The sequence below is a fragment of the Oryzias melastigma genome, linkage group LG17, assembly GCF_002922805.2.
Source record: "Oryzias melastigma strain HK-1 linkage group LG17, ASM292280v2, whole genome shotgun sequence".
NCBI lineage: Eukaryota > Metazoa > Chordata > Actinopteri > Beloniformes > Adrianichthyidae > Oryzias > Oryzias melastigma.
Window position 1 is genome coordinate 163,508 of NC_050528.1, and position 13,662 is coordinate 177,169.

General features: G+C 45.6%; 2 protein-coding genes and 1 long non-coding RNA gene across 8 annotated transcripts in view; 1 reads left to right on the forward strand and 2 right to left on the reverse strand.

Moving 5' to 3' along the window:
* LOC118599970 overlaps positions 1 to 77 on the reverse strand; it is a 2,474-nt gene extending 2,397 nt beyond the window's left edge. The window contains exon 1 of the long non-coding RNA XR_004949528.1: positions 17 to 77. This is a non-coding gene — a long non-coding RNA (uncharacterized LOC118599970). The remainder of the gene's footprint in view (positions 1 to 16) is intronic.
* Positions 1 to 1,649, forward strand: part of dcaf8 (DDB1 and CUL4 associated factor 8) — an 8,922-nt gene extending 7,273 nt beyond the window's left edge. For all 3 annotated transcript variants that reach the window (XM_024273935.2, XM_024273937.2, XM_024273936.2), the window contains 4 exons: positions 94 to 224; positions 292 to 411; positions 1,096 to 1,212; positions 1,318 to 1,649. In XM_024273935.2, coding sequence (XP_024129703.1) covers positions 94 to 224; positions 292 to 411; positions 1,096 to 1,212; positions 1,318 to 1,425 — 476 coding nt within the window. In that variant the 3' untranslated portion in view covers positions 1,426 to 1,649. The remainder of the gene's footprint in view (positions 1 to 93; positions 225 to 291; positions 412 to 1,095; positions 1,213 to 1,317) is intronic.
* A 1,363-nt stretch (positions 1,650 to 3,012) lies between these two features.
* Positions 3,013 to 13,662, reverse strand: part of ndc1 (NDC1 transmembrane nucleoporin) — a 13,008-nt gene continuing 2,358 nt past the window's right edge. The window contains exons 10-18 of one of the 4 annotated variants that reach the window (XM_024273940.2): positions 13,567 to 13,648; positions 13,323 to 13,484; positions 8,957 to 9,208; positions 8,775 to 8,887; positions 8,575 to 8,625; positions 3,901 to 3,964; positions 3,720 to 3,820; positions 3,420 to 3,580; positions 3,013 to 3,355 (exon numbers count right to left, since the gene is read on the reverse strand). In XM_024273940.2, the coding sequence (XP_024129708.1) occupies positions 3,292 to 3,355; positions 3,420 to 3,580; positions 3,720 to 3,820; positions 3,901 to 3,964; positions 8,575 to 8,625; positions 8,775 to 8,887; positions 8,957 to 9,208; positions 13,323 to 13,484; positions 13,567 to 13,648 (1,050 nt within the window). In that variant the 3' untranslated portion in view covers positions 3,013 to 3,291. Of the gene's footprint in view, positions 3,356 to 3,419; positions 3,581 to 3,719; positions 3,821 to 3,900; positions 4,010 to 8,574; positions 8,626 to 8,774; positions 8,888 to 8,956; positions 9,209 to 13,322; positions 13,485 to 13,566; positions 13,649 to 13,662 lie in introns of all 4 variants that reach the window. The other 3 variants (XM_024273939.2, XM_036216445.1, XM_024273941.2) reach the window with 3 other exon arrangements.

Consider the following 13,662-nt stretch of genomic DNA (forward strand, 5'->3'; position numbering starts at 1 on the left):
TGCTCCCGTCCTTCACCTGTTCTACCGTCCTTCACCCGTTCTCCCGTCCTTCACCTGTGCTCCCGTCCTTCACCCGTGCTCCTGTCTTTGCAGTGAAGGGGGTGAACTTCTACGGCCCGTGCAGCGAGTTCGTGGTCAGCGGCAGCGACTGCGGACACATTTACCTGTGGGACAAGTTCTCCGCTCGCATTGTCCAGTTTATGGAGGGAGACCGAGGAGGAGTGGTTAGTGTCAGCCTTGTACTCTGAGGACTGCAGTAGTGGGGGGTTGACTCTGCTCTGTGCTTTCCAGGTGAACTGCTTGGAACCTCATCCTCATTTACCTGGCATGGCCACCAGTGGGTTGGACCATGACATCAAACTGTGGGCCCCCACGGCAGAGAACACCACCCTGCTCAAGGGCCTCAAAGAGGTATTGAACCATCACACCTTCTGTTTCCCTCTGCGTGTTCAGTCACCAAACGCCCTAAGCAGATGCTGCAGCTCTGTTCAGGTAAAGCCGATCCTGATCTGGAGGGTGAAATGGCTGATGGGAGTTTTTGGTTCTTAGTAAACAGAGCAGCTGACCATTCTGAGGTCAGGAGAAACAGCAGTTATTCCAGCCGTTTCAGAACCAAGGTTTCCATCTTTAAAGGAAAACTCTTCATGAAGGCGACGGCCGTCTCAGCAGAGCTCAGGGCTGCAGCCCCAGACCATCACACTGCCACTGCCGTGTTTGGCTGCTGGGTGATGTTCTGGGTTCCAACTGGACACAGCTGTCAGTTTGTCTCTTCAGTCTCTGAGGATTTTACCAGAATTCCTGCTAATGTTTCCTGTGGACTTGGCTCCACAGTGGTTCTGGTCATGAACTCTGCCAGACCCTTCTGACCTCTGACCTCACCTGAGGCAGGTGAGGCCTGCAGCTCCAGAGTGATCGTCGCTGTGGTCTCGGATCATTCTGGTCGTTCAGGTGATCACAGCTGAGCTCTGCACGAGCTACTGGTCGTACGGTTTAGTGAGGACTTATCCAGCCGTCTGAGAGAAGTTTATTACTTTCATGGAGCGTCTTCCGGTTCCTTCTCTGCTCGCCATCAAAGCGTCTGCTGTTCTCCTGAAGGTCATGAAGAAAAACAAGCGGGAGCGGGACGAGGACGACGTGCGCCACGGCGACCAGTACGACACCCAGCTGCTGTGGTTCCTGATGAGACATATGAGGAACAGGAGACCCCCCCGGGTGAGTCCAGGACCGCTGGCGTCGAACTCTCCGTCCGTCCGTCCAAAACCTTTGAGATGGTTTGAGTTTTTAAAGTGGGGGTGTCTGACTCTCTCGTGTGTCCAGACTCGGCGGGAGGGGGCGGACGCGGACACGGACGAGTCGTGGAGCTCCCCGGATTCCTCCGACGAAGAGGAGGGCGGTCCAGACCACGTCCAATGCATGTCGTCCTGAGCCGCGCGGCGTCCTGCAAACACGCCGAAACATGACGACGCTGTTTAATGATGCACAACGGCGAGCACTATTGACACGCACAGCCTGAGGAGCCAGCACACACATGTAGAACATGTACACACAGTACACACATGTACACACAGAACACACAAGTACACACAGAACACACATGTACACACATGTACACACAGTACACACATGTACACACAGTACACACATGTACACACAGTACACACATGTACACACAGATACACACAGAACACACATGTACACACAGAACACACATGTACACACAGTACACACATGTACACACATGTAGAACATGTACACACAGAACACACGTACACACACGCAGACACACACACACAGAACACACAAGTACACACACACAGAACACACAAGTACACACACAGATACACACATGTACACACAGAACACACATGTACACACATGTACACACATGTAGAACATGTACACACACACACACACACACGTAGACACACACACACAGAACACACAAGTACACACACAGATACACACATACACCCCTACACATGATGCAGAGTGGTAGTTGTGGGTTTGTTAGGGGGGGCTTTAGGCCCGGACCCCCTCCCCTTCACTCTTTTTGTGCAGAGTTGGAAGTTTCTGCTCCCCTTGACGCTGGGGGGGTCCATAGAAGTTTAACAGCCTCCTCGACGTCGGGGAGACTTTTGGGCAAGCTCAGGGCGGGGGGGCTGTGGTTTCTTCTTTCTCAGACCCCCCACCCCCCAGATGCCCCCCATGGCCAGGAGTACTCTGGGATTTTACCTGTCCTTGTGGTTCTTCCTGTTCATCGCCCCCCCTCACCTGAACTCCCCCCTACCTTTAACTCGTAACACTAGTGCTGCAGCGACTCTGGGGGGGGTCCAGTTCGCTGGTCTCTGAACAGTTCTGGGGGCCAGAGTGGGCGGGGTTTTCTGCATTCACTCAGAGGGGGCGTCACATGCTTGGCAGTCCTTTGTTCTGTGACAGGGGTGGAGTCGGCCTCATTTCTGAGCTGCACTTAGTTTGTAAATATATAAATATGAAAACAAAACTTTAGCAGATGTTTGATTCTGAAGATTCTGGTTCGTTTGGTCGGTTTGGATCAGAGCTTTATATTCTATACTGTTGGAGGACTCTTGCTTTGGACTGCTGGGATCATCGGACGGCGGTCCTTCCACCTTTTGATTCTGGTTCTGACCCGGTTTTTCCCAAAAGATATTTTTGGCACCTTGTATACCTGATGAAGCTTTTGATCGTGTTCTCCGTCAGCTGAGGATGCTTCTGGCCTGCTCTGTTGGACATATGTACCATTTGTGCAATAAAGTTAAAGGCAGCGTTCCTGAATCGGCCTCTTCTTTATAGACTCCGCCTCTTTTCACCTTTGACCCCAGAACACAACACCCCACCCCCCAACAATACCTGGAGTAGACCTGAGGATCTTCAGTTTGAGGTTAAAGTTGTGATCCGGATATTACAGCAGAATCCTGGGTCTGCATCAGTGTGCCGTGAGCGGACCCCTACTTCGGGCCGCGGTACCGGAGGAACCACAGCAACAAGCCGAAGGTTTATTCAAATGTCTTTATTCAAACAACAGAAACCTAAAGTTTGAGCTGCTCTCAAACCGATGAGAAACTCAAAGTGAACCCACAGCCAAGGAGTTCAGGTTTGTCCGTTCAGAACCAGAACCGAGCGCTCGCCGTCGGCACTCCTACTCCGTCATGATGGACATCAGCCTGCCGGAGCTCGTGCAAACCAAAAGTCCTTCACTTTATTCATTCATAAAACAAGCATGTCACTGACAGCAGCCATGTCACCTGCTCCACACAGGTAGGGGGCGGGGCCTCACTCCTTGTACTCCAGGAAGTGCTGCAGTCTCTTGCGGTGCTCGGCAGACATCTGAACGGCACTGAGGAGCACAGACAGGATCAGCATGAGGCAGCGTGACAGCAGCAGCATGACGGCGTCCTTACTGCAGGTGGGCTCCGAAGGTGGAGGTTATCCTGTAGATGGCGGTCTTGAGCGTGGCTCTGAGGGCGAAGCGCAGCGTTTTGTGGGAGGAGTCTCCCAGACTGACGGGGGACCTGACGGGTTTACTGGAGGCGTGAGGCAGCTTGAAGTGTCGGTCCACAGCCTGAGGTTCAAAAACTGACGTTTGCTCTCGACTTCATTCACATTAAACTCTGATTCTGTGACTTTAGTCTAGAAGCACAGCACCCCCCCCCCTTAACTCACTACATAAACAAACCTCAGCTTTTACATCAGGGTCTCACCTCTTGTAACAGCAGCATGGAGCTGAGAATGCTGGGTAATGTAGTCTGAACCACTCCAAACTGGTCTTCTGTGAAGGAGGCTTGAACGAGGTAAGACAGCCCTGCGTTGTTGGGTCAGAAAGGAGGAAATGAAGCAGACGGTTCGGAAGGTTCCGTCCAGACGGACCCAGAGCTGCAGTACCTTCTAAAGCCCAGATGTGAGCCTGGCTGTCTGCAAACAGAGCCTGGCTGGAAGCTTCTGGAAGCTGCAGGACGACAGGAGCTGGTCTGAGTTCAGAGGAACAGAGAGTCTGCAGAGCAAGAAGAACCTCAGCATGCAGTTCTACCAGAGACCACATGCAGCTCTGCCAGAGAGACCACATGCAGCTCTACCAGAGACCACATGCAGCTCTACCAGAGAGACCACATGCAGTTCTATCAGAGACCACATGCAGTTCTACCAGAGAGACCACATGCAGCTCTGCCAGAGAGACCACATGCAGTTCTATCAGAGAGACCACATGCAGCTCTACCAGAGAGACCACATGCAGTTCTATCAGAGACCACATGCAGTTCTATCAGAGACCACATGCAGTTCTACCAGAGAGACCACATGCAGTTCTACCAGAGAGACCACATGCAGTTCTATCAGAGACCACATGCAGTTCTATCAGAGACCACATGCAGTTCTATCAGAGAGACCACATGCAGCTCTACCAGAGACCACATGCAGTTCTACCAGAGAGACCACATGCAGCTCTATCAGAGACCACATGCAGCTCTATCAGAGACCACATGCAGCTCTACCAGAGACCACATGCAGCTCTACCAGAGAGACCACATGCAGCTCTACCAGAGACCACATGCAGCTCTGCCAGAGACCACATGCAGTTCTACCAGAGACCACATGCAGTTCTACCAGAGACCACATGCAGCTCTGCCAGAGAGACCACATGCAGTTCTACCAGAGACCACATGCAGCTCTAATGCTGCGTTCACACCGGACATGGTGGAGGTGTCAAGTTTCAATGTTTAGCCAATGTAAAGACGCCATCTGAGGTCTTGCGGCACAGCAAACTTTGACACAGCACGTCAACCAATCAGGGACTCAGCTTTGGACATGTGACGTTTTCAATGACTAGATAAAAAAGGTAGAAAAATAAATTGAATATGGCTGCTCAATACGAGGATTTTCGTCCTGAACTTTTCCACATCTCAGGTTGCTGGAAATAAGAAGATCTTCTTGATAGCTCACCTGGCTTATTAAGTTAATAAAAATACATTTAATACATTTTCTTAACCAGCATGGTTGCTGGAGATCGTCCCGGTTACTGTTGGGCGAAGGCGGGACACACCCTGAACAGATCACCAGCATGTTACAGAGCCCATATAGCTGGATTAACGGCTATGCTGCTCGCTGGACAGCTTAGCGAGGTCTACTGTCCAGGCAGCGGCGCCCGCTATGCCGGCCCGCCGCCGGTTGGCTTACCAGCAGCTCAGAGAGCCACAGCAAGTGTAGCACACCCAATCAATCTAGCTTCATGAGCTTGTGCTGTCTTCCTATTTTCATCGAGACAATATTTAAAAATCCTTTAGTTTTATTAACCCCTCTCAGGTTAAAGCTCAAACTGAGCCACAGACAGGAGGGAGGTTTCAAACGGCCCTCAGGAGTGAGACACGGGAAGATCTGGTGAACCCAGACACAGATGTGTTTGGTCTCTGTAAGCTGTCCAAGACATAGAAACCCCAGCTCCTCGCTCAGCATCATCCATGTGTTCTTGAGGTGGTAACGGATGATTTCAGAACTTCAGTGGTTGCTCCGCAGCAGGAGCACACGACTGTGAGGTAAGATAGCTGTCCAGAAGAAACGGATTCATAAATACAATGTTGCAGACAAAAATATGAAGAAACATTTAGTTTCACACTAAGCATGTCTGTTTGGTATACAACTCTACATTTTCCTGTTCACAATTGCCATTCATTTATTAATCAGACCCTCCAGGATTTTCCGATGTTGCGATTGCAACTATTAACGCAAAATCGAGGAAACCCCGCGACCTTGCAACTTTTTATTTTCACCACAACTTTCACCAATGTAGCGTGACAGCAGTCATGGATGACGACGCAGACTCTGACTTCTTCCCTTCTGACTGCTTAAGGGAGCTCTGTCTTATCCTCACTCTCTAGTCCTGTTCTACTTTGACGCAGCAAGGTGGGAGTGCTATTGCGGGCGCGCACATGGTGGGGTATGGAAGTGTGCGCACGCAGTGGGGGCGCGCCAAGCGCGTGCTGGTGCGGAGCGGTCTTGTTGTGCTGCACACAGCAGAACATGAATGGATCACGAGACTAGATCAGGTCTAACCTGAAGCTCTGGAGACTCTTTTCCTCCTCCGTTGAGGCCCTTTGGTCCTGAAGAAAAACTGTTTGTATAAATGATGGTTTTGTAACATTAGTTCATTTACATTTTGTTATTTATACTTAGATTTTTAACAAAACTGAGCAAAATGATGGTAAAATGTTTAATCTGCGATCGGAATGACATCATCTTATTGCATTTAGTTTTAAAAGTATTTGTATTCTACACCAAAGTTGTGTTTATATTCAATAGTAAAAGGAGAAAAATATGAAGGAACACTAAAGTACAATGAGAGAAAAGACGTTATTACATGTTTAGTTCAAGTAAATCTGCTGCAGCTGGAGGATCTGATCAAACAAGATTTTATTTTTATGAGCTACTTTCAAAGGTAAAAGAAGTTCATTTTATAAAGAAAAACTCCATTGTAAAGATTATTTTAAAGCTATATTTTATAAATAAATGTCGTAATGGACACAAAAACAAAGTGTATTGTTCTAACTTTGAGGTGGGACTTTACTTTTGAAATAAATAAAGAGGAAGATTCTGAGGAGAACACGGACATCTGAAGATAAATCTCATTATGCTGTTTTTGAAGGTTATAATTTTTCTCTGAACAATCCTTTTATTCTGAAGTTTGTTTAAATCAAAACACAAATATTTGGGTTACTGTGAGAGGGAGGACCAAAGTACATTTGTGTTACACAGTAAATGACAGCACAGCAACATTATAAGGTGGTGATGAAGTATTTTCCTGGTGCATGTGTCACAGTAAAGAGTTGGAATATGAGAGTGTGAAGTTTATTTCATAAAAACATGAATGCTTTAAAGCATTCACACTATTTACATTTATAGGTGCTTTTCAAATGAACATATGTTAAAAAAACATTGCAACTTTTGTCGCTACAATCACAAAAATCTGCTGCGAAATCCTGGAGGGTCCGATTAAACTAGGACAGAACTAAGTCTTTTAGAATGTTATTGATCCCCGGGCTGGGAAATGATCTTGATACCGTAGTTCTGCAGGGAAAAAAAGACCATAGCGTAAAAAGAAAGAAAGTTGGGTGTTCTGATCCTACTGAGTTCGTTTCATTTTGTTTGTCGGCTGACCGTCTACTTTAGCTCAGAGTTTGCTTCGCTGATTATTTTTTGTCATCCTCTTATTTTCAACTAATTCTTTTTTTAACCATCTAATGGCTGGAATGGCATGTCTGCTGAAACGGTCCACAGCTGTCACTAACATGCTGTCCGTCTGCGTTTGATCCAATCTGCAGAGGAACGCCGAGCTGCAGCGGGCGGCGGCGGCGGGCAGCAACAGCTGCTCCGCTCAGGATCCACCGGGGGGTTTAACCGGATACCGGAACCGTTCTCCCCTTCATCTGCATCTACTACCATCAGCACTGGCTACAAACATTTCCAAAATGACGCGTGATTAGACCATTTCTGTATTCTGGGATTTCATTCGATTTCAGATGAATTCATCAATCAGCATGAAATCAGCTCTGAGCTCCAGCTGCTGCTGCCTGAATGATCATGTTTTATTTTATTTTTAATGGGCTTGTTAAAGTCTGTGTCTCGCTAGCATGTCTGGAGGGAATAAGGGGCGGGGTTACACTGCTCAGCACCATAAGCCACGCCCACACAGGGATTTTTTTTTGAAAAGAAGGCTTCAGATCTACAGGAAAAAAGGCTTTTTAAGACATTGAGGATGTGGAATTTTTGTTAAAAACTCCACAGTCCTAATTAAAACCCCACTGGGAACATTTAAAGAAAATACAAAAAATTGTTGTTTAAACTAAATGAAGTCAGCATCTGAAACAAGGAATTATTTCTCACTAGATAAAGTTTTGGTCTCATGACTCAAATTTAAATAAAAGTAAATTTTTTGGTGCTGAACGCTCAGTACTTTGTTCAACTTTACTTCACTCTGACTCCATATAATATAAAGTAATGACTAATCGTGGCAGTCCTACTATCAAGATAACGTCTCGTTATGGAGTAAATGAAATTGTTTTATTTTAGTTAAATAAATCAACTTGAGCAGACATGCACAGTTTGATCAATCGATGTTCCGGGGCTCGATGAGACGGATTGAGAAACTAAATGTTGTATTTATATTTTTTCTTCAACTTTGTATTGATGAACTTGACCTTTTCTCTATGAATATGTTTCTTATGGACAGCCATCTCACCCCACACAAGGCTATGAGCAGTAAATCTGAGGCGGCAGACGTGGTTCTGACGCGCCGGCGGCGTCCGGTGTGAATGCAGCTCTAACAGAAGACCAGATCCTCTCGGCACATAGAGGATGGAATCACAAACAGGATGTTTAGTCTGATTTAGAACTATGAGGGTGACAAACAGCATGGATGTGTCCAAGCACGCCGTGCTCCAGAACAAAGGCTGGTTCTGAATGGACAAACTGACGTCCTCCAGCTGGACAGGAAGAGCCATTTCTGTGGCGTGCAGGAGCATGGTTAGGACTGTCATGCAGAAAGGTGTAGGAGAGCGGACGCCGCCTTACCTTGGTGAACAAATACATTACCAGAACCCGCTTGGCCAGGAAATGTTTGACCTGAGAGACAGCGAGTGAGAGGTGGAGACGGTCCTGCGTTAGGCCGTTCTGAGGACGCTCCTCAGAACCAGAACCGGTACTCTTCAGCTCACAGTGGGGGGGCTGTCAGCTTAAGGGGTACAGTGAGGAGGGGTGCAGAGGTGCGGTACCTGCTCTCTTCGGTTCTGGAAGAACTGAGCCAGAAAGCTGGGTCTGGAAGATTCTGGTTTGGGGCTGGGAAGGGAGGCGGGTGAGGCTGGGGGGCTGCCGTTCACCTGAGAATCTGTGAAGAGAGAACAGCTGATCCACTCTGAGCTCATCCACATTAACGCTTCAGCTGAGCCCCGCCCACCTGTGGAGGTGGACCAGAGCTTCGGCGCCCTCCTCATGACGTGGGGGCTCTGGACCGAGCCGTGCCATGGCGAGCCTGGATCCAGCGGGGCAGTCAGGCGGCGCAGAGTGGGGGAGGCAAAAGGGCTGTCCAGGTCAGGGGTGAAGGGTGACGTCAGAGGGCTCTGTGGCCCCGCCCCCATGGAGCGCAGAAAGACGGACGCCGGAGTCTTCATCAGGAAAGCAGGTCTGGAGCTCATGGAGTCCTCGGTACCTGAGGGTGTCGTTTTGAATTCATTAACTTTGAGTTTGGGACAGTGCACATTACCAAACACACAGAAGTGTTTTCTATGTTTATAATATGACTGATTATAGACGCAGACTCATGTGGGAGGTGGATGTTAAAATAAATAATGCTGAGTGTAAGAGAAACTGTACACATACAACGACAAAACAGGAACAGATTTAGCATTTTTAAAATCAGAGCTGGCTTGTAATAAAACGTTATTATTTCTGATTATTTTTGACAGCACATTCGAGACTCCAAAGGCCACAGTTTCAACTGTTTATTTAAAAATGACAAAGTTTGAACATTTTGTTATTGTCTGATTGCTTTTTCAGCATTCACACTATAGTGATTCTCCTGCTCCTTTCCGTATGTTTTTCAGCACGTAAAAACTCCATCACTTTCAGAGATTTCATCAACCTTTGTATCAAAACGTTCAGCTCGTTCAGGACATTACTACTCGTATTTTTGGTATTCATAAACTGAATAGCTTTTGAAATATTCAGCAGAATATGCCTCATGGGAAATGAATGAGAAAGTCTTCAAATTTCCAGCAGATTAGAAACAAACCTTTAAATACACTCATGGTTACGTTTTCATCTTTTAGAGTCATTTTCAAAAAAATTGAGGCTTAGCTAATATTTTAGATACATGCTAACGTTTACAAAGGAATTTTAGGCTATTTTGGAGTTTAGCTAGTATTTAAAGGGTAACCAAACCCTAAATCATCTTTTTTTGGCTGTTTACATCTGTAAATGGAGCTTTAAAACTGCTGTCTGTTGGTTGTTACCAAATTTTTGACAAACTCAAATAAACTTGTTTAATTCATGAAAATATAGTCTAAAACCATCTGTGTGCTGCCCCCTACAGGTTGAAACATTGAAGTTGAATTTTGTGATTGGTCAACTTGAGTAGGTCTCAGAAGTGTGATGTCATCATACTCTGGCTCCAGTATAAAAGCCCCGCCCATGTTTGATTCTGTTCAACCAGCTCAGTGGCCTTATGGTAGAGTGTCCGCCCTGAGATTGGAAGGTCGTGGGTTCAAATCCCGGCCGAGTCATACCAAAGACTCTAGAAATGGTACCCCTCCCTGCTTGACACTCAGCACTAAGGAGTTGGACTGGGGGGTTAAACCACACAATGGTTCCTGAGCGCGGCTGTGTCTGCAGCTCACCGCTCCCCCAGGGGAGGGGTCAAATGCGGAGAACAAATTTCACACACCTTGGTGCGTGACAAATAGTGGGACTTTAACTTTTTAACTTTAAGTTAAATCTTAGTTAGTTCAAATTAAAATTTCATTATGTTTTGTATTAACTGTAGTATTGAAACTAACTGGGAGGAACATTTAAATATTTCTAATAAATATTGTACATATACATAATGTACATAATAGTTAAACCATAACGGTGGTATGTTTTCAATAGGCTATACAACATTTCTGATTTATTTTAATCTGACTGCAGCACATACAAGTTTCTTTCAAATTAAAATTAAGTCTTAAAAACATTGTTCTAAAGCAGCAAATATATTGCAGTTATTTTTATATTATTTTCTAATTTCTTCTGAACATAAACTATAGGTACTGCTGTGCAGCAGAAGATAATAAAATGTAAACTTAAAATAAACAGTTCTGATAATAGATTTAATCATCATTTCACTCAGTCATCTGACATGTGTACATGTTGGAGGATTGATCAAACACATAAGATCTCTTCATTTAGTGTCATGTCAGGAGTCGTTAAAAACAAGTTTATTTTACTATTATTAGATCACCTCATTAAGAAATGAGCATAAACGGCACAAATGTAACTAACAAATTCATTATTGATACATAATAAAATAACAAATTTTTCTAATTCGAAGCTCTATACAAAAGCTTTTGGTTAATATTTTAACAAAACCCTCAAACTCCAAACTCCACAGCTACAATCGAGTCCCCGCCCCCCCTGTTAGGAGCATGCGCAGTCTCCCCTTCTCTCCTCTTTCAGCCCCGCCCCCCCTGTTACGAACATGCTCAGTCTCTCCTTCTCTCCTCTTTCAGCCCCGCGTGACACGTGACGCGCGGCAATAGACAGACTGTCTCCTTTTTCTTTTTTCATGGAGGTTCTCCTCTAAATCAGGTTTAAACTCCTGATTTTAAAGCGTGTCTTCTCTCCCTCACACTCTGTGGTCTGTCGGTCACAAACGGCTGAAGGATAACCCAGTCGGACCGAACCATTTTCAATGTAGAGGAGGGGGGTCCGGTGACGATGTTTCCAAAACAAAATATATAAACATGGTTACCTTGACATTAAAAATAAAAGTATTTGCGATTATATATTGGTTATTGGTTTACTGAAATAATGTTTTCTGTTGTGTCCTTTTGTCATCATTCGGGCCTCCGTGCCCCCCCCTCTCAGTCTGGGCTCCTAGAATCAGCCGCTCCGTCAGAAGAAGAAGAAGCGCGGCTCTTCCGGGGGTTTCTCCCGTGTTCATTTAAAACGAAAGTTTATCGCAATAGACTCATTTCACTATCGGAAAAAAGTAATATCGCAATAACGATAATTATCGTTTTATCGCCCAGCCCTACTTCCCGGTGGACTTGGAAGTTAATGAACAGAGGTTGAGTGTAGTTCGCATTATATCCAGTAAACTCCGTCCTGCTGATGGATTTAATGAACGTTTCACTCTGGATTGTTTGTTTAATAGGTTAGCCTTTATTAGCTATGATGCTAGCAGCATCTTACCTCTCAGACTCTGGTCTCCTTCAGACCTGCAAACCTTCAGCTGCACCAGCAGCTCTGCTGTGGGGTTTTCAAAAGCAGCATCTTAAGTATTTCTATATTTTACTGGATTGGTCCCTGACTATTCACTGCTATAGACAGAGACGTGCACGCTCGGGCACTATTTCTATGGATCGAGTCGCGTCAACAGAACGCAGCTGTTTCAATGTTAGACATGCAGGAATCAACCACAAAAATCGGGCTAGCTCCTCATTTCTTAACCAATTTTCACAGAACATGACTCAAATTAAAGCTTAGAAAATGATTGATGTCGTGGAATATTTACATTTTTATTATCTCTAAACTAAACTGTAAAGAGTGCAAGAACTGCGCCCTCTAGTGTTACAGGTGTCACACTGCTGTCAAATGAAGAGATTTTTCCTTTGTGTCAGTCGATAGAACTGAGCTTGTAAATGTTTATTACCCAATCCCAGAACGGAGGATTGATGAAGTTCACTGACATGACTGGCTGATAAACTTGACAAAGTGAAGTAAAAAAGCCTCTTTAATATTAAAAAGAACGAAATAATAACACTCTCTAACACACATACAAAAAAATGGATAAGCAACAACTTGTAAAAAATCTACAATCACAAAAAAAACTTAGAAACTACATTTTTGTTATTTCTGCTTTGAAGTTCTGTTCAGGCAAGTTCTGTGGAGAAACTTGCATCACTTTGCCCGGTACCGCTCTCCATATTTTTTTGTTTTTAATTGAGCATAACAAAGACAGCCCACTCAACAAATTGAAGACCCAGTATATGCTACATAACCCAACAGTCAATCATAGATCCAAGCCACACCTCTGCCGCTTAGTCTGGCTCCACTAGCTCCGCCCCCTTTTGGCATTTTTCAAATCTGGGCTGAGAATGGAATCAGCCTCCAACTGCCTGTTTGGTTACCCTTTAAGCAACAAGTTATTTTTTTGGATAATTTGGAGTTTAGCTCGTATTTAAGCAACACACTAAACATTTTTGCAAAATCGATATGTATAAGGGATATTCAAGCAATTTCACTACATTTTTTTGCAGAGATTTAGGTCAACTTCAGCGCTGTTTTATTGTTCTTTAACTAAATTTCCAGTCTTTTAACAAATCTAAAATTATTCAAAAAGCTTTTGCCTTTTCAGCAAATCCCTTCAGCAATTAAAGTAAACTGCGCCACCATTTTCAGCTAAAACCATTCACAGTAGCATTATCGCAGGTAATTATTATTGGTTATTATTGGTATTTTAGTTCAGGGGGTCGAGCCCTAGAATGACAAGACATTTTGTGAGAAAGAGGTTCATCTAAACAGGACGCCACATTAAGAATTAAAGATAATTGACCCCCCCCCCCTACCTGATGACTCAGACGAGGTTTTCTGTTCACTGCTGCTGGACAGGGACTTGGTCCGGCCGTTGGTCGCCACCGTCTCGTGGTACGACACCAGCCTCTGAGTCAGCTCGGCCAGGAGGGACAGGCACTCCTTACTGATGGCGTTCCAGTTGTGGGCGTGTCCTCCTGATCACCATGAGAGGGAATCAAACCCTGAAAGCTGTGAGCTGGACGTTAAGACCGCGGCGGTCTCGGCAGAACCACAGACCTGGCTGGCTCAGGCTGAAGACCTGGCTGCGGCGGGACGGGGAGTGCTGTGACAGCAGAGAGAGGTCCTGCAGGGCTAGAAACTGAGGGACGGCAG